Source organism: Aspergillus ruber, assembly GCF_000600275.1.
Source record: "Aspergillus ruber CBS 135680 unplaced genomic scaffold scaffold00009, whole genome shotgun sequence".
Lineage (NCBI taxonomy): Eukaryota > Fungi > Ascomycota > Eurotiomycetes > Eurotiales > Aspergillaceae > Aspergillus > Aspergillus ruber.
The window spans coordinates 105,152-123,852 of record NW_024467305.1 but is presented as its reverse complement, the minus strand read 5'-3'; the positions used below and the strand labels follow the sequence as shown (position 1 = coordinate 123,852).

The following is an 18,701-nucleotide window of genomic DNA, read 5'->3' as shown; positions in this document are numbered from 1 at the left end:
ACTCTTCAGCTTGATATTTTTTATTTTATTTTATTTTTTTTTTTTTTGCCTCTGCTGTTTCTGCCGTGCATCCTGTCGTGCAGCGGATGTTTGGCAGTTTTCCGGTCGGAGCACTGGCCATCGGTCTTCAAACAGTGAAGTACTTGTATGTTATATATTCTATACAATATTTCTATAACCTGTAATCAAGTCTGTCAACACCACCTCCGTGGTTATGATACAGCTGCTGCGATCCGTCCCAGCGTGGCTGGATGATAGTAACGTGAAGTACGATGAGTTCGGCCATCCCTAAACTCCAAGCTTGCCAGAATGAATTAGTATTGTCTCCGGAAACGCCACTTGGATGTCATTTTGGGTTTATCGGGAACTTCCTTACCAGCGGAAGGTTGGTGGCATATTTCTGAGACAGCTGCAAGGCATTGTCAATGGCGATGAAACCGGAGCAATGGGAGTAGTGTCTTTCATTTTGATCTGGCTCGATCTGTCCTTGCTTGATACTTTGTAGTCGATCGGTTTGTGGCGGTTAAGCAACATGAGAGGTGGGAAGGAGATAAGTCCCGAGTAGGAACACTAGGACCACGGGATTGTCTCGACAGACTGCTAGTGTCCATGAACGGCTGTGTAACAATACATGGACAATGTCTCAGAAATAATAGGATAACAATGGAGAAGCCAGTGTATAGTAGGTGCAGTAGTGTACTTTGGTTCCCGTGTTACTCTACAGGTGCGGATATATATTCCGAGTTCGATATACCAAGTGATGCCTACTCAACTATGTATGCACCAAGATAACGCGATTATCTGCAAGCTCCTCTTCCTCATAGCAAGCGTCAATTCACGCATTTCCCTGGTTCCTATTTTCCCGCCGTATACTGCTTCAATCCACACAATTGCTGCCTATCTGCCTATGATCCTCCGAATAGAACTGATAGTTAACCGGAATGCCAAGGGCTCAGACTGCACCTGCTGGCTCATGGTAGAGGTTCCAATGCTGGGCAATGTGAAGAAACCGATTTCACCCGACGTCGAGCTTTGCTCTAGATTAACTGCAGCAACTCGTACGTCTAGACCGTTGACCCCTCAGCATTCAGGCAGTTTCCAGTTGATCCGGTGAGGTATGCAGTCTTTACTCGCTGGTTCTTCCCTCACGTCTTCGTCGACCCTCAATATCGACTTGGCGCGATCCTCGGCGGTTACTGCCTATCGTCAATGACGTCCATCAATATATACTCAAGAGTTGATTGGAAACTCGACGCATCAGAAGAAATATCCCACGCAGATTCGGGTCGGCACGAGCCTAGATTATGGACGCTCATTTGCTTGGCCCACGAATGGACTCCCATGGCCGAGCCGACTCGGAAGACCCTTATGAGCGACAATTGGCCGGCCCCATCACCGCCGCGGGGGCGACTGCAATATGCGCCCGATAAATGCTGGCGAAGAAAAACAACGCCGGGGATTCCTTGCTGGTATGTACAAGTAGGCAGAATCAGCGAGATAGCCGCGACCAAAGTTGATGCCTGCGGTCTCAGGGGAGCGGTCAAAACCAGCTTATCAGGTGTTCTCCTATACCATAAGCCCAACCCACTTGCATTTCTTGCATGCTTCCGGCCAAGAAGACATAGTCCGTCTAGAAACATTGCCAAGACAGCCAATTCCCTGTTGATGGAGTCGATGGAGCAGCTTGGCAACGGGGGATGGAGACTGCTTTCACTTGATCGACGGTGGCTGTGTTTTGACGAAAGTTGACGAAAACCTGCGACAGAGTTGAGCTTTGTTCAGTTCGGATACACACTGTATTGTGAGATTTTCATTTGTTACCACATAACCCGATACGGAGTACGCTTCTCCCAAACCATTTCCGCGCATTTCGGAGTATTTCTGACAGCTATAAGCCATGCTTTTAAATTAACATTACAAAGGATACCGGTAATGATTGCCAGTACTGACATTGACTCGGAAGGATCCAATTGCCAAGATGATCTTCTACCCGACTTCTTGGCCCTTTTTCTATCAAATAGGGGGGGATCCCGATGCATGCCCAATCCCGAGTGGAATCGGCACCGGTCCCTGCCGAACGGCAAACCCGATAATATTGCCATTCTACTACCAGGAGACGGAGGATAACGGAGATGGCTGACGCGCGTGGGGTTCAGAAAACACCATCCCCTGGTCTTTGCGCTCAAGCGATTGTTATCCCGGTTGAACTATGCAAATGTCCGGATCCTGCTACACGCAATGGCCATCTGCTTGAAGGATGTCGTCTAGCATGTTACACAGGGGCAAGCAAACGACCGTCATTTCGACGTGGACGCGTACTGCAATGGTAGATTGCAATTGACGAGTATATACATTCCATTTACATATTGACTCTCGGCATGTGTCTTGTCACTAGTACCAATGATAGAAGATCCCACCTATTGGTCTTGGCTTGCCCAGAATGCTTATCTATGACCTTCAGACGGTGCCACTGGGATTCGTCATTCGCTGTCGAGCTCACTTTGCATGGCCAGACAGGTCTATTCCTGCTCGATAACAAGCGATCCTGTTTCAGACCGAGCACGGGCTTCGAAGAAGCAATAGCATTGGCATCGCTCGGCCAAGAAAGCACTGACGACTTTTTTTTTTTTATCTCTCTTTTTTTTTTTTCTACATACCCCTATAGTCTGTGTGGTGGCGTTGCCTAACCCTATATATGGTAAGACCATCCCCTTTGGTTGTTTCCCACAACCAAGCTTTACAGGAGCCAAAGAATCAAGATGTTCGAGGCTCCACGGAATTTGACTTTCGTTGACGGTTCCCCAAACAGGGACGACCTGAATGAGCCCTCGGGAAGCGGGGGGATCTATTCCAGATCCGATGACCTGGAAAAGCAGGCCCGTTCTCCTTACTCCAACCCTTTGGCTGGGAGCACCAATGTATCTATTGCAGACACCTTGAACGACGAAGCCGAAAGCCCTGCTCCGTCTAAAAGATCAAAGCTCGGGAAATATTTTCTTTCCGATATTGATCGAAACTGGACGGAGGCTATTCTTATATCGTGTGGCTTTGTGAGTGGTCTCATTGATGGTCTTTCATTTACATTCTGGAGCAGTTTCTCCAGCATGCAAACAGGTATGCATCCCGTCTATGACATCCCATCCAAGATATCCCACCTTCTTTCCTTTTTCTACATAAGTATACACTATCTGACACCCCACAGGAAACATAATTAACCTCGCCCTCGGCGTCTGCGGCAACCTACACCACCAAGACAAACTCTGGGTCAAAGCCCTAATTGCCGTTGGTGCCTTCCTCCTTGGTACCTTCTGCTTCGTCGCCGGCTCCTGGATGCTCGGTCCCGTGCGCCGCATAACAATGATCTCATCCTTTGCCCTCCAAACAATCCTCATCATGGCCGCCGCCATCCTCGCCCACACAGACGCCATAGGCGAAACACCATCCGGTGACCCTACTCGCTGGCTACAAGACGTCGCCATCGCACTACTAGCCTTCCAAGCTGCTGGGCAGATTCTGGCGTCGAAGTTCTTAGGGTTTCCCGAGATCATTACTGTTGCATTGTCGGCGGTTATGTGCGATATTTTTCTTGATAAGAAGCTATTTCATGGGTGGAGGGAGAACCCGAAGAGGAATCGGAAGATGGGCTTCGTGCTTGCGCTGTTCCTTGGGGCTATGACTGGCGGTGGGATGGCAAGGCACCATGGGCTGGCTGCTGGGTTGTGGCTTGCCATGGCGTTAAAGGGGGCAATTACGGTGGCGTGGTGTTTGTGGCCTGAGTGTCCGCCGCCTGTGGAGGAGGAAGAGGAGAAGGGGAAGGAGGTGGTGAAATGAAGCGAGCGAAGTGAGGAAAGTAAAAGCGTGGTCAAGAAAAGTTATTCTAATTGTGTTTTGCTTGCATTTGCTTAGTATAGCCTGTTTGTTGTTTGCGATGCTTCTATTATACCCCCAATAGTTAGTTGTCTATCTTAGTTTAACATGGTTAATACCTAGTATAGTATCTCGGCCAATCCATATAATCTTCCGATCCTTTTGTTCCTATCTTTTTATACTACCCCGCTCGTAGAACAACCCCATAAGGTCCTCATGCAAAGCCAACACACGCACATAATCTCCGCATAGAACCTCGGGAACCTACATAAAGAACTCAACTGGCAAAGATAATCTCATGCAAGCACATACACCGACTTAACATGCGATACGAACTGCCATGTTGGTGTCGTTACCAACAGCGCTATGCTTCTTGGCATATGGTTGCTACTTATGCATTCGATAACCTTGCAGTTTGTTCGATTGTAGCGGTGTGTTCGTTCGGGCGTTGCGCAAAAGTAGGCAAACGGCAAACGGTTGATATGCGTTGGGACCAGCCAGCACCCGCATAAGACCCCTTGTGGTTTGTATCTGGTGAAAGGAATCCGATGATCCAGTTTCTTCGTCATTGTACGCATCGGATGGACTCATGACACTATTTGCAGTATCCAAGAAAAGAAACACATTATGTTGCCCCGATTGCCAGTCCTATGAAAACTGTACGGGAACTTGATGGTTTTCCTGGCAGCTTCCATAGGCCTTCGAAGATGCCAAGATAAGTGACTCAAATGGGGGCCTGGTAGCGGTATTGGCGCACACGCAGCCATCCGTAGAGCTTCTGGAATCGCCACAGGCATCTTCATTGACTGTCTGTGTTATTTTGAGCCATAATTTATCAAACCAATGCCCAAATTCGGCATCAGTGAGGGGTCAAGGACGCTATTCTAGTGGTGACCGTGACATCGTGTTCTGGAGCATTCATCTGTTACTGTCAATTCACATGTATCTATTGCCAAGTTATCCCCGGTCTCTCTGGCCTTTGTGTCTTCCCCCAGGATATCTTCAGGCCAGTGATGGTAGCTTGGTAAGAATTGGATAGGGGATTTGCAATAGACATCACAGACATCCGTGGGAACGGATACAATGAATGTAACTGCCACAGGATCAAGAGGCATATCTACTAGAACCATGCTGGTAGATCCTCGCGTCGTTGTTTGATGGAAAATGTCATGCTCTCAGAAATATTAAACGAAATGCGAATCGATGAATATGATGACCCCGTCATCTGATGGTTCTTCTAGAAAGCCACCGAGGATGCGTGAGCGGTAGACTGACAGGAGCAAAAACCCATAACCTGTGGTCAATAACTTTCTGAGAATTTTTACGCCGCTTTCCATGTACCCCACAAGCTCTCCAAGATCCCTGTAAGTTGAAAGCAGAGGTCTGGTTTGGAGCTCTCGCGCCACAATTTTTGATGTCTGGGATCGGATCACAGCGCGAGGACGAAAAATGGGTATGCGTTCATTGAAACTCTCTTCATTCTCTCTAGAGATATCACCGAATTATATGGTTGTCCTACTGTTTAGGCTCTCTCAGAGGCCCAGTGTGATCTTTTCGATTGGTTCTTCATGATCTCACATCATGGGCTACAGTCAGCTGCACTCTTGCCACCACTATTGTAGCCCACACAGATTTGTACAGATTTGTACAGATTTGCACAAATGACACCGGCACCAGTATTTTGCAAGTAGAACAATCTAGCGAGACTTCTGATAGTCTTGTGCGCTTCCTACCACTGGAAAGCATCTCCTTCTCTTGCCAGTATTTGATCACAACGCTCCAGCCAGAATTAGTCGTGCTGATAGGCATTGTTTTCACTTTCCAGATTCAAGTCGCCGAGGTACAATTGTGGCAGGCTACATGGAATGCTTCTAAATGTGTGTTAGCCTTCGCGGAGAACGTACCTCGTATCATAGCGTTCTCTGATGGATACGCCTTTTAGTATGTTGCTTGTATAGGGCTACGGCCCTTTTCCAGCCTACGAAATACAGCGCGCAAAGAATAGATAGCGTAGAGTGAGTTTATTACCTGCTGGCAGAGAAATATTTTTCTTGGCTCAGGTTTGAATAGCTCGCCGACTGTTCCAATCTAGCCACCTTTTGATCATTTCGTCACATAACGAAACTACCTTGATTGGCCACAGCCGTTTGAATCTTACTTTTTGGAAACGATCAAACTCTTTGCTACCAGCGCAGGTGTCAAGGTTCTCTATGAAATTTGGGTTACGTCGGTGTATTTCCCTATGCTTAAAGCTTTGAAGCCAATTATGTGGTATGTTTCTTGTACGAAACAGAAGAACGTGTTTCCTATCCGTGTTAGACCGTCTGAATAAATTTGGGAGTACCAGAAATTGCCCAGCCCTTCAAACTCATCTGGTTCGTTCAAGCTTGTTGAACAGAAACGACATTAGGGCAATTGTTCATCAGTCTGGCGCAGCTGCACCGGAGTCGAATGACAGTTGAGGCTTTGGTGAACAGATGGCATAAGTATTTTATGGCTCCGTGGAGATTGTGTCAGAGCTAATTACTGAGCGTCGAGCAACACAGCAAGTAAAGCAGGCCTTATCCTTCACATTGCCGGAGAACTATAGCATTCCGATATTGGAACGACAGGAACTCGTATGTGGACTGTTATTGTAGTATGGTGCCGCGGCTACTAGTTTCTAGGCTGGTGAATTTCCGCATAAATTTGCATATGTTCATGTGAATCTCCTCAAATTCCATTTTTGATGTCTTGTAATATATGGCATAGCTGATGCTAGCTCTAATTAATTAGTTATTGAGCATGCCTTTGACCGGAAAACCTAAGTTTTGGTGGCTGTACCGGAGTCGTTGGCCATATGTTGGCAGCTATGAATGTATGCTACCTACGGTGCTCCAAGGGCTCTATCGTACCATGCCTACTACTCTGCAAAAGCAAAAGAGTCTCTAAGGAGAGTATAAATATGGCTTTCCTTGAAGACCTCGTCACCTCATTGTTGTATTCTGAATGGCATAAACATCTCTTTCGGTCGCCAGGTTTCAATTACCATTCCGAAAGGCCCACTTGTGTAGTCTACACTCTTATGATGGAATAGGTTTTTCATGACGATAGGTTTCTGTAATGAACTAGGTTCCTGGGGTATGCTGCGGTACGGTAATCATACTCTCCTAACCGGTCTCCCAAGTTTGCATTCGATTATTCCTCGAGCCTATTGCTAGGACCGCTAAAAGGGCGCTGCGGTCTGAATAAACGAATCTTGGGTTTTTAGAGTCTGATAGTATTCTTGGTATCTTTCCTCTGTTTTGCTGTGTTCTGATTCCGTGACACTGTGTCCTCCATAAAAAGCGTTGTCATTAGCCCCAGGTGTAATGGCTCAGCCCAGCGCCTTCATCAGCAAACATCAACACGGCAAACAATACCATGGAAGCAATCAAGACAAACAAGCTGCTTAGCAAGACCACACACAACCATATGGGACTTCTTCGCGTAAATAGACTTGCTCCTTATTTTCTTCTCTTTTCCAGATTCGATGTTCTAGTCAATGGCTACACTGATTTAGATAGGAATATCATTTCATTAGCATCTACTGGTCCGAGCCCGTGACACCAGGAGGGTTCGAAGGCAACTTTAAATGAACGCGGTACTAAATAGAAGTCTCAAGACGACCTGATGACTACCACATTTCAATCTAAATGCAGGATGAATTTCGGTCATTGAACGACGATGATTTGCAGGACCTTTCGGAAGAACAGCCCACTAAAGCGTTCTGGCACTGTAATTTTGCTACCCTGTACCTTGAGGGAATCAAGCAAGGCTGCATAAGACTGGTAGATTGGTGCTCTTTCATATCGCAAAATGAGTCTGGGCAGTTGTCTTCAACAGACATTGATATTAAGGGTGCTCATAGGCGGATGATGTAAAAGTCGGTAGGTTCTGACCCGAATGTCATTGGATAAGGCTTGCTAGCTAGTACTAGCAAGCCAGCCATCGTATATTCGACCCTGTATGTCTTGATTCTTGCTTAGCAGTCGCTCTTTGTGAAGACAAGCTTTGACATTCTGTGCTTCTCCAATCGTAAATTATGCAACTTTGTTGGGACATTGTCTTCCCAGAAAGGGAAGCTAATGTGGATGGGAGGATTGTCAGGATCTGTCATGAACCCGGTACCATATGGTATAGGTCGACTGCTGTATGGCCATGCTTGCTTTCATATAGCCTATATAGAGAATCGGCAAAGCCGGAGCCATCATAATCCGCGTTCTCTAAGAAGTACAGATTCAGGCGTCTGTATAGTGACTTTTGCTCTCGTGATTCGATGTATGCAGGTAGATGCCACGTCTGAGAGGCCTTGTTTGAGGAAATATCGGAGACGGTAGTATAGCTGATTCCTGTCATTGCCTTGGCTTATATTTGGCTGTCATGTTTCCCGCGGTTTTCTTTAGCCGGACCCTTGAGTCTCTATGGTCGAAATTTCCCAGCATAACGGTTCTTCGAAGAGGCATAGTTGTGACATGTCGCATGTGTGTGTATGCCTCGATTCTCTCTTGGCAGTCACACGAAAATGCCCCGTGCGTTTGTCCAGTCACTTCTGTAAAAGCCATTGAAGTCTGTCGTCATCGTATAGCGCTAGACAGGGTAGGATGTAGGACCTGTTTTGTACCAGCACTGACAACGGGAGAATCTATCTCGCGCCGGATCGGCCCATCAAAATGGTTTGGTTTTGCATGTGTAATCTTGCCTGTTAGAGGTTGGAGGCTATCCGAAAGCCCGTCTTCTTGATCGTGAGGTATGTCGATATCTCCGCTAAACAGACGAGGCACCGAATTCAATGCGCCCATCTTAGCGCGTAGATCGGGGACGATACTGGAGAGCTTTCACAACAAAAGGACGGAGTAGTGTGTCAGGTACATGGCAAGAGTAAGTCACGCACACAATGATGAAGAACAGAAGTATGTTGAAAGGGCATAAGAGCTCGGACATTGCTGGCCACGGCTGTGAATGGATGAAGCAACTGAGAGCCAATTGTAAATATATGCAGCATTCACTGCCGGTATGAGTTTATTGTATCAGTCTCATACACTAAGGGGCCATGTGGTATTCCTTGCGTTGGTGTTAATCTGTGCTAAATCTCTAGGGTCTACGCAATTAGTATACAGGTCTCGGGAATGGTGGATAAATCTTAGTGCTAGCTCTGTAGTTCGTCCACGGTTCTCTAGCTAAACTACTGGGCGAGACCCGTGGTACTGTGAACTTGACAAAAAAAGGATGAACCCCTTGAGGGACAATTCAACAAGAATACTCTCAAGAAAACGAGTAATGCTGAGTTGTCGCATCCACCGCCGCGGTCACGTTTTTCCCTCGCCTCACCTCTTGTTCTCCCTTGCGCTTCACCACAACATTGAAATTGAATGGATATAACTGCAATTGATATAATATAACACCAGAGACTGTCGCTCTAGTCCGACAAAGTGAAGCTGACGGATCTCCGGCTCCATTGAACCGAATTGAACCATGCCCCGGAGGTGGTGACAGTGCACTCCCAGCCATCACAATATTTTTTTCCTGCTACAAATGTCTGTGTTTTGATTCGACCAGCCACGCCAATTCTCTCTCTTCTCTTTTTTCTTTTCATTCTTTTTGTGTTTCTACGCTCTCTGAATCGTCTGAGAGGCTCAGAAATACCCACATTCCGGTCGATTGCCTCGTCTTTTCCCGCGTTGCTCCCAGCCTAGATCGCGTCTATCAGTTTCACTAGGAAAATAGCCTGACATCAGGAGCTCTAAGAGAGGCTGGGAATACTTGTGGCGGTCTAGTATTCATTGCTTAGCCCAATTCCACGTTGTCGTCCTTTTACTCCCCCGTCTCTCCCTCACCTCCAGCGGTGTCTTCCACCGACCTTTCCGGCGCGTTTGACGAGGCCTACGACGTTTACGACCCTGCCACGACCTTCACGACTGATTCACGACAACGCCAGCAGCAGGCTGCTTCGCGTCCTGCTTCTACTGTTCTTGCTTCTCAAGACCCGCTTCTCCGTCGCTCGTCGAGTGTCGTCTCAGACAGCTCCCGCACGTTACGGAGGTCTCCTCGCTCGTCGGACATTCACCAGCTGCAGCTCCAGCAGCAGCTACAACAACAGCGTCTGTCCCACCGGAGAGCACTGTCTGTCGATGCGTCCGGTCACCATCAGTACATAGAGCAATCGATCCCCGTCTCTGTTTATCCCGCGCCTCTTGCTCCGACAAGCAGAAACGCAAACGCGCCTCCGCCTCCGCCTCCGCGCCCAGCACTCTCAGAAGCGCAGTCCGAAGACGACTATTCCGTTATCGACGACTCCTACGAGCGATTGGACGACCCCGATTGGCCTCGCCGATCTACGCACGTCTCGCCAACTACCGCATCTGCCGTCCTGTGGACCCTCGAGGAAGCCTTTCGCAAACCATTTCCCTTTACTACCGATTGGGACGAAGTGAACTCACCCATGTCCGACTTGGTTGGTGTAGCCCCCGCGGCCACCGCGCTAGGTGGTGCAGGTGCTGCAAGTCATGGTCGGGTACAGAATGGTGCACCCCGCGCCGTGCCGGCCAATACGAACCCATCCAGCGGTGTGCGAACACCTACGGATATCATGAGACAGCGTCGGGAACGAGAAGGTCGTCGCAAAGCAGAACAAGAAGCAAGAGATCGAGAGCAGCAGCAGGAACCGCAGCCGCAGCCGCAATCCCCTGCGCAACAGCAACCCTACGCTGCTGGCGTTGATCGAATGTCGCAACGTCGACCTACTACTTCGGCCGGGACTGGTCACCGTAGGACTGGGAGTCAGCCTGGACCACCTCCGTCGTCTGCTCAGCCGATTCCTGGTTCGCAACCAAAGCCGCAGCAGCCTGGTGCTACCAAGCCAGCAGATGCTTCCCAGGAACCTCGCCGTGTGGCTTTCCCGCACGCGTTTGAACGCTGGGAAACATTGTCCTCCCATTGGGAAGGGCTGACCGGTTACTGGATCCGCAAGCTGGAGCAAAACAACGAAGCCTTGGAGCGCGATCCTTTGAGCCAACAGATGGCCCGCCAAGTCACAGACCTGTCTGCCGCCGGCGCCAACCTCTTCCACGCGGTGGTAGAACTGCAACGCCTACGAGCCTCCTCCGAGCGCAAATTTCAACGCTGGTTTTTCGACACCCGCGCCGAACAAGAACGCGCCAAAGAACTCCAAGCCGAACTAGAACGCCAAATCCAAACCGAGCGCCAGGCCCGTGCAGAAGCAGTCGCCTCCTATCAAAAAGCCGAATCCGACAAGAGACGATTCGACGACTTAGTCAAGGAAATGCGCCGCGAGCTCCAAATCTCCAAAGACGAAGCCCGTCGCGCCTGGGAAGAGCTCGGCCGTCGTGAACAAGAAGAACGCGATCGAACATCCTCCCTGCGCAACGGCGAACCAACCCTCGTCGGTGGCGTCCAAGTTGTCCCTATGATCCCCAGTCGCCAACAACCCATCAACTACTCATCGACGGAAGAAAACGAGGACCGCTACGCGCGTGACGCAGCTATGAAAACGTCTGACACAGGCGAAGCCCAGTACTACGATGACCAACCAACCTCGCCAACAGGAAGCGACCCTTTCTCTGAAACCGTGCGCAAAACCGATCCCGCGTCAACAACCCCAGCTTCTCAGCCCCAACCTTCGTACCCGGGCCATTTTTACCGTCCTGAAAACGCAACCGTCCCAGGCCATACCCGCGCAACCTCCGACCCCGAGTACGGTCAGAGCGTGGAGGGCAGCGAGCTCGGCGACGAGGAATACACACACTACCCCCGTGACCCTCAAGGCCGTCCGATCGTCTACCCAGGAACCATGTCCGAAGAAAGCGACGACTTCGATCCAGAAGACATCGGCCCGGAGGGCAGCTACGTCCCCAGCACTTCTGCCTCTCCTTCCGCACCTACAACCTCTGCGCCGGTGTACAATTACCCCCCGACATCTGGAGGCTGGGGCTGGGACTCGGTTACACCCCGTCATCGCCATCCCACGCGTCTTAGCGATGTGATGGAAGAAGACGAGCCGAGGACGACGCCTAGTCGTGCTAGTCGGAATAGTCGGAATAGTCGGGCTAGTCACTAATTGTCTCTGCTTAGGTTTTGCTTACATTTCGGGTTGTGATTTGTTGGCTTTTGCTGGATAGATCTAATATTTTTTTTTTTATTGTGTTGGACAGGCGTACATATGCGGATTGTCGGGAGCATAGATATGCTCGTGCTTATAACCGGCATTTTCTTTCTTGTCTTTTGTCTTTTCTGTCAATTTTCCGGCTGTTTATATGGTATACCTGGTCCTGGTTATTAATTGTTTGTTACATAGCATGGGTCCTTGTCCTTGCATATAGATCTAATGAATTGTCTGCACCATGTTCTAAACCAGATCGACCGTTCTCCCCGGTTTTTTGTCAAACAGACTGTATGTCTAAGGCAGAAAGTATAGCACGTGATTTACCGGAGATAAGCTCTACCTCCGACGGAACGAACTTCACTCACCTTTTCTCTCGTCTTCTCTTTTCTTCTGTCAATTGTGTTTTCAGATCATAAAATCGAGAAAAATACTGTGGTTTTTCGCTTGTGAAGTTTGTATTGAATCATCTATTGCTGGGTTTCACAACCTGTCCAACGGGCGAGCAACGCAAACAAACCGCAAACCAGAATCTCATCCGCATCCACATCCAGACCAGAAACCAGGAACAAACAAAACCTCCACTACACTACCAAAGCAAAACAAGACAATGCTCTCCTCACTCTGGGCTTCCAAGCCCTCATCCTCATCTCCATCCAACGAACTTGCCAAACCAAATGACCAACAACCCTCCACCCCTCCCCAAAACCAACCCGAAAACCAACAACCACAAAAAGACTCCCAATTCCCCCAACGCCCCCTAAAACTCCTCCTCGCAGGCACAACCTTCCTAACCCTCTCATTATACCTAACTCGCCGCGCCTTACGCTCCCGCCGCCTAACCTCCATCCCCCCCTACTACACCTCCTCCACCTACCACCACCCCCCTGTCAACGGCGCGCTTGACGCCTTCGAAGCATTCAATCTAGCGACGATTAACGTGGTATCGTTCGCGATGGTGGGTACCGGAGGTGTGATGTGGAAATTGGGGGTTAATGATGTTGAGGATGCAAGGAGGATTACGAGACGGTTTATTGTGGAGGAGGGGACTGGGCAGGGGGTTGATGGGGTTTGGGGTGGTAAGGCGAATAGTGGGAAAGAGGAGGATGCCGAGGCGGAGAAGGCGATTGAGAGGTGGGTTGTTGAGACGTTGGGGTTGAAGGGGTATGAGGAGAAGAAGAGGGAGATTTTAGAGGAGAGAGCGCGGGCGGAGCGGGAGAAGAGTGACAGGTGATTGTGGTTGTTTTTGTGCTAGATGGACGATGGAGGATGAATGTACGAGTAAACATGCTACGCCACTCATGCAAATAATAACAATGTACAATAGTAACGAATGACGATACGCGAAAGACGGTTATCCATTACGCTATCCCGAATCCCAAGTAAACCTATTCCAACCGCTCATACCTCTCCCTCGCCGTCTGCCTCGTCTTCTCCAAAAACTCGTCATACCGATTCCTCGTATTCCTCCCCGCCTCCTCAACAGCATCCCCAATCTTACTCCCCTGCGCGCCCAATCCGACACCCTGCGCATAAACCTCCGTCGCAATCGGCGCCGTCATGCCTGTCCCCTGAGCACCAAGACCAGAACCAGCCGACCAGCCCATTTTACTGAGCAGTGAGGCGCCCTTGGATGGTTGTTGAACGGGGGGTTCTTCTTCTTTCTCTTTTGGTGGAGGGGCGGTGGGTTTTGTCTTTGTGGCGGTGGTTGGTGGTTTGGTGCTGCCGAAGGCCTTGCGACGTTCTCTGGCGCGGTCGCGATATTCAGGTGTTGGTGGGACGATGCCATGTTTGACGAGTTTGTTTGTTGCTTTAGAGACTAGGTCTTCAGATTGGAGGTTTGTGCGGTGGAGTTGGCTGAGGCGTTCGTGGCGGTTGACTTCTGCGGTATTCTTGAATTGACGCATGCAGAGGTAGCAGCAGTTGCGGGTCAAGTCTGCGTACGATTGGGATGGAAGAGTTGCGCCAGAAGGAGAACCACCGTCTGAGCCAGATTCTCCAGGTGCTGTTTCTTCAGGGTTCTTCTTTTTAATGCCGTGCAGTTCTGCATGGCGATTACTCCAGAATTGCAAATGCGACGGCACAATCTTTTTGATTCCAGCGTTGGCATTGGTGTCTGCTTTTCTCTTTTTACTTTTCTCCGTATCTTTGTTGCTTTTTGCTTGCTCTTGAGCAATCATTGCGTCGCCTTTGGGTTGTCGCTGGGCGTTGTCTGATTCTGCAGGCGACACCGTAAGTTCTGTGACGTAGCCTTCTTCATCCCAATACATGAGTTTCAAAGATGGGTTCGTCAGAGGGCTAAAAGTGAATCGTTCCGTGGCTGCCGTCATATTCATCACCGGCACGAATACACCGGCATGGATGTAACTGACCAGGACCGGCCTGGAAGAGATGGTAAATTTCTCAAAAGAATTGAGACGGGTCACGGCGGCTTGTGCATCCTGAAGGGAGAGGTTAGTACTCAGGAAGTCAAGGACGATAAAGACACATACCTGAACTGTAGCGAATTCCGCAAAGCCGTATCGCCAGCTTTCGTTGGTCTTACGGTCCCTCACCAGCAAAACACGGCGGATAGAACCCTCTCGGGCTCCCAGATTTGAGTCTCCGGTCGTAGAAGCCACCTTTCCCTTCTTCTCGGTTTTGGACGGGTTATCCGAGCCGCCAGATGCTGGCTTATACAACTTGGCAACTCCCTTGGCTAAAAGCTCTTCTGTGACAGAAGACTCCAGTCCTCTGAAAATGAGGAACTGGGAGGCTTGGTTATCCGGGGCGACATCGTTATCGCCGTAATTCTCGACCTTGGGGGCGGCTATACCGGGTGGACCGGCCGGGCCAGCTTCTACTCGTTGTTAGTCATGTCGTGGACAGAAGACAGTGCAACATACCAGGCCGAGGAGCTTGGCAACGGAAGCACTTCTGACGACTAGAGTAGTTGACAATTGCACACTGAACGAGTTAGCTTCGTATATTCTTTTGGCAGCAACTCTGACGCACCATTCTACATGTCCAATCACCCTCCGCTCTGGCGCGAGCCCGATCTTCTCTCTCTCTGCTATATGCGATGCGAACTCTCGTTCCGCGGTCATCGCCACTGGGGTTTGGCCCATTGAAATAGATAGATGGGAAGTTGGGCTCCAAGAACGCGCGCGAATGATCAATATCACGGAACCTGAGGAATCCCAGTTTTCGTGATACCTCTGGAAGACTTTATTAAAAAAGAAAAAAAAAGAAAAGATTTTCAAGATAACGGTTCACTTACTCGTTTGTCGATCACGAATCACCCGAACCTCTTCCAAACCCTCGACATGGTAATATACATTGAGTTCATTCGAAATCTGTTCAACGCGTCGACCGGACGCCCGGTGACATGCACATCTCAGCTTCTTGCTATCAACAACGGGAGGAGTATAGCGCAGCTCTGAATATCGTGGTGCAGTGAGGGGAGGAGTTGTCCAACGTCTTCTTCCGTCATCTCCACCGGTAATCCATCCATCATGACTTCTCTGCTCTCCTGGCCATAATACGGTCCGCGGCTCCGTCGAGGGCTGCGACTGCGGCTATAGCTCCTGCTGCGACTGTAGTACCGGGGCGAATCGAGATCTCTGTATGCCGGTCTCCCAAGTCGAGGAGGTGAGCGCGATGATGGTCGGCGACGGTAATCATCTCGGTCTCGACGGTTTCTCGAGTCGCGATCCCTGGAGTATTCGTGTTGCCTGTCTGCTGCGGAGCGCTGGCGGTCTTCTTGGTTTCAAGAACAAAGATCAGTAACAACTCAGTTGAAGCTAATTAATGTGGTGCCTTGGTTATTGAAGCAGCTATCCAGTAGTACCGTGCGGGGAGGAGCGTATACCGCCAGGCGAGCGTGATCGAGATCGAGAACGGTCGTCGTACATGCGGCCGTCTCGGCTGTCGCGGGGAGGATAAGGTCGTTGGGTAGGACCCGGGGGGTACCTGTTATCGTTGGCGTATGTATGAGACATGGTAGTCTATACTGACCGGTGAAGGAAACAGAGGTGGGAGAGTTGAAAAGGCGATGGCCGTGAAAGATGGGGATCACCGCATGTGGCAGAGTGGCAGAGTGGCAGAATCCGTACCGCCTACCATTCACGCCGTCATACTTGGTGTATCAGGCTTCAGTCCTCAATTCTAGTGAAACAATCTGACTGGTGTGAAACAGTGAGACACTCGTCTAGTGTACTCGGCAGCCGAGTACTTGCTAGAATGTTACAAATGGGTGCTGGCATACAATGGCATATAAAGTATGGCAATCTACTCTATACATAGTAAGAGTAGGGAGTACGGAGAAGCACAAAAGGAGCCTCTATTTAGCCATTGGAACGATATGTATGACTACTGCTTCCTTGATCTACATATTATGTCTCAATGACTGGCTAACCATCGTAGAGAGATCCATCGTAACCAGTCGGATAGCTACAAGGGTACTTGTACGCAGAAACCTACCCTAATTCCACGACATATCACAGTCAAACAAGTGAATTCAACAACTAAAGTCCGTTCCTGTCGTCCTGTTTCCACGTCGCAGACTCAAATGGCCAGTCCGGCCGTGGAGATGCCCTTCACCATTCACAGTGCAGTCAACATGCCGGAGCTCTGCATAGTTAATATCCACCGATAATTTCTCCGCAGAGCTGCCCCGCGGTGGATGAGGGACAGCTGTTCCCTTGTTTATATACAGCTCTACGCAGTCTTTCAACTTGGTCTCTCCTGCTCATACACAATTTCGTGAGCTAGCAACATGTCCAAACCCGGCAATGAAATCCACCGTGCCTGGTGGAAAGAATGTTCCGTCTACCAGATCTGGCCCGCATCCTACAAAGACTCCAACGATGACGGCATTGGAGATATCCCCGGTATCATCTCCAAGCTCGACTACATCAAGAACCTCGGTGTAGACATTGTCTGGCTGTGTCCGTCGTACAAGTCTCCCCAGGTGGACATGGGATATGATATTGCCGACTATTACAGCATCGCCGATGAGTATGGTACGGTCGCCGATATCGAGAAATTGATACAGGGTTGCCATGATAGGGGGATGAAGCTGCTTATGGATCTTGTGGTAAATCATACCAGTGATCAGATTGAGTGGTTCAAGAAGTCCAGGAGCTCGAAAGATAATGAGTATAGGAATTGGTATGTCTGGAGGGCTCCCAGGTTTGACGAGAAGGGCAACCGACATCCGCCCAACAATTGGATGTCACATTTCCAGGGTACGTATCATTCCAGTCTCGGCTCAATCGGGTTCTATACTCATCACTTGCAGGCAGCGCTTGGCAGTACGACGAATTGACCGGCGAATACTACCTTCACCTATACGCCACTGAGCAGCCAGACCTCAACTGGGAGCACCCACCCGTCCGCGATGCAGTCCACGATATCATGCGCTTCTGGCTGGACAAGGGGGCTGATGGATTCCGAATGGACGTCATCAACTTTGTCAGCAAGGACCAACGCTTCCCAGACGTGCCCATCAAGGATCCACGGACCCCGTGGCAATGGGCGGACAAATACTATGCCAACGGACCACGATTGCACGAATACCTACAGGGAGTGGGCGATATCCTCAAGGAATATGATGCATTCAGTGTCGGCGAGATGCCGTTCGTCAAGGACACCAACGAGGTGCTCAAGGCCGTACGGCATGACCGCAACGAAATCAACATGATCTTCAACTTCGAACATGTCGACATCGACCACGGCACGTACGATAAGTTCGAGCCTGGAAGTTGGAAACTCACAGACCTCAAGGAATTCTTCGAGCGCTGGCAAACATTCATGTACGAAAACGGCGGCTGGAACGCTCTGTACTGGGAGAACCACGACCAGCCGCGATCCATCGACCGCTACACGAACGCCAAAGAAGAGCACCATGTGATCTCATCCAAGATGCTGGCCACAGCTCTGACACTTCACGGCGGCACCCCGTTCGTATACCAAGGCCAAGAAATTGGTATGCGTAACATCCCTCCGTCCTGGGGTATGGAGGAGTATAAAGACATTGACTGTCTCAACCACTGGAACCCACTTGTACGCGATCGCCCCTCTGACATAAACGCCCAAACCATCGCCCGTCAGGAATACCAAAAGAAATCCCGCGACAACGCACGCACGCCCGTGCAATGGAGCTCTGCGCCTAATGGCGGCTTCACCGGTCCCAACACCAAGCCCTGGATGTCCGTCAACCCGAACTACACCATAATCAACGCGGAATCCCAAATCAATGATCCCAATTCCACTTACACTTTCTGGGGACGTGTGCTGGGCCTCCGCAAGAAGCACCTCGACATCTTCGTATACGGAAACTATACCCTGGTTGATCGTGACAGCCAGGAGGTGTTTGCTTTCACGAGGCAGTATGATAACCAGAAGGCGATTGTTGTGTGTAACTGGACGGAGACAGCGAGGGAGTGGGATGCGAAGGCGAATGGAATTGAGGGGGTGAAGAAGGTTATTCTGGATAATTGGGAGGAAGTGCAAGAGACTGCTCAGCGACTTGAGGGGGGGAAGTGGCTATTGAAGCCATATGAGGCTGTTGTTGCTCTTCTGTAGCTGTACTGCCTCTATATGTAGACTTGGGTTAGTTTAGTATGGGAGTGTCATATCAGCCCCACCTGATAAGCGTATCAATCCACCCCTCAACAGTTGCAGTTAACATCCCCTCTCTTTCTCTCTTCCTTTA

The 18,701-nt window shown here is 49.8% G+C and overlaps 5 protein-coding genes across 5 annotated transcripts; 3 read left to right on the top strand and 2 right to left on the bottom strand.

Annotated features, from left to right (window-relative positions):
• Positions 1-1,193: 1,193 nt before the first annotated feature.
• On the bottom strand, positions 1,194-1,899 carry EURHEDRAFT_522382 (uncharacterized protein; the record flags this gene model as incomplete). Its single annotated transcript, XM_040786864.1, has 2 exons — positions 1,194-1,728; positions 1,796-1,899. 2 exons carry the CDS (start codon positions 1,897-1,899, stop codon positions 1,194-1,196), a joined length of 639 nt encoding a protein of 212 aa, XP_040639779.1.
• An 860-nt stretch (positions 1,900-2,759) lies between these two features.
• On the top strand, positions 2,760-11,962 carry EURHEDRAFT_376621 (uncharacterized protein; the record flags this gene model as incomplete). The annotated part of the gene is made up of 3 exons (XM_040778875.1): positions 2,760-3,114; positions 3,203-3,822; positions 9,677-11,962. 3 exons carry the CDS (start codon positions 2,760-2,762, stop codon positions 11,960-11,962), a joined length of 3,261 nt encoding a protein of 1,086 aa, XP_040639778.1.
• A 733-nt stretch (positions 11,963-12,695) lies between these two features.
• EURHEDRAFT_432470 (uncharacterized protein) lies at positions 12,696-13,184 on the top strand (the record flags this gene model as incomplete). Its single annotated transcript, XM_040783417.1, has 2 exons — positions 12,696-13,064; positions 13,110-13,184. Coding segments are annotated over 2 exons (444 nt in total), but the record flags the coding sequence as incomplete, so codon positions are not given.
• A 208-nt stretch (positions 13,185-13,392) lies between these two features.
• EURHEDRAFT_453921 (putative G-patch domain protein) lies at positions 13,393-15,497 on the bottom strand (the record flags this gene model as incomplete). The annotated part of the gene is made up of 6 exons (XM_040784165.1): positions 13,393-14,445; positions 14,497-14,843; positions 14,890-14,950; positions 14,999-15,201; positions 15,264-15,379; positions 15,400-15,497. 6 exons carry the CDS (start codon positions 15,495-15,497, stop codon positions 13,393-13,395), a joined length of 1,878 nt encoding a protein of 625 aa, XP_040639776.1.
• Positions 15,498-16,760: 1,263 nt separating this feature from the next.
• On the top strand, positions 16,761-18,571 carry EURHEDRAFT_376618 (glycoside hydrolase family 13 protein; the record flags this gene model as incomplete). The annotated part of the gene is made up of 2 exons (XM_040778874.1): positions 16,761-17,232; positions 17,286-18,571. 2 exons carry the CDS (start codon positions 16,761-16,763, stop codon positions 18,569-18,571), a joined length of 1,758 nt encoding a protein of 585 aa, XP_040639775.1.
• Between the last annotated feature and the right edge of the window lie 130 nt (positions 18,572-18,701).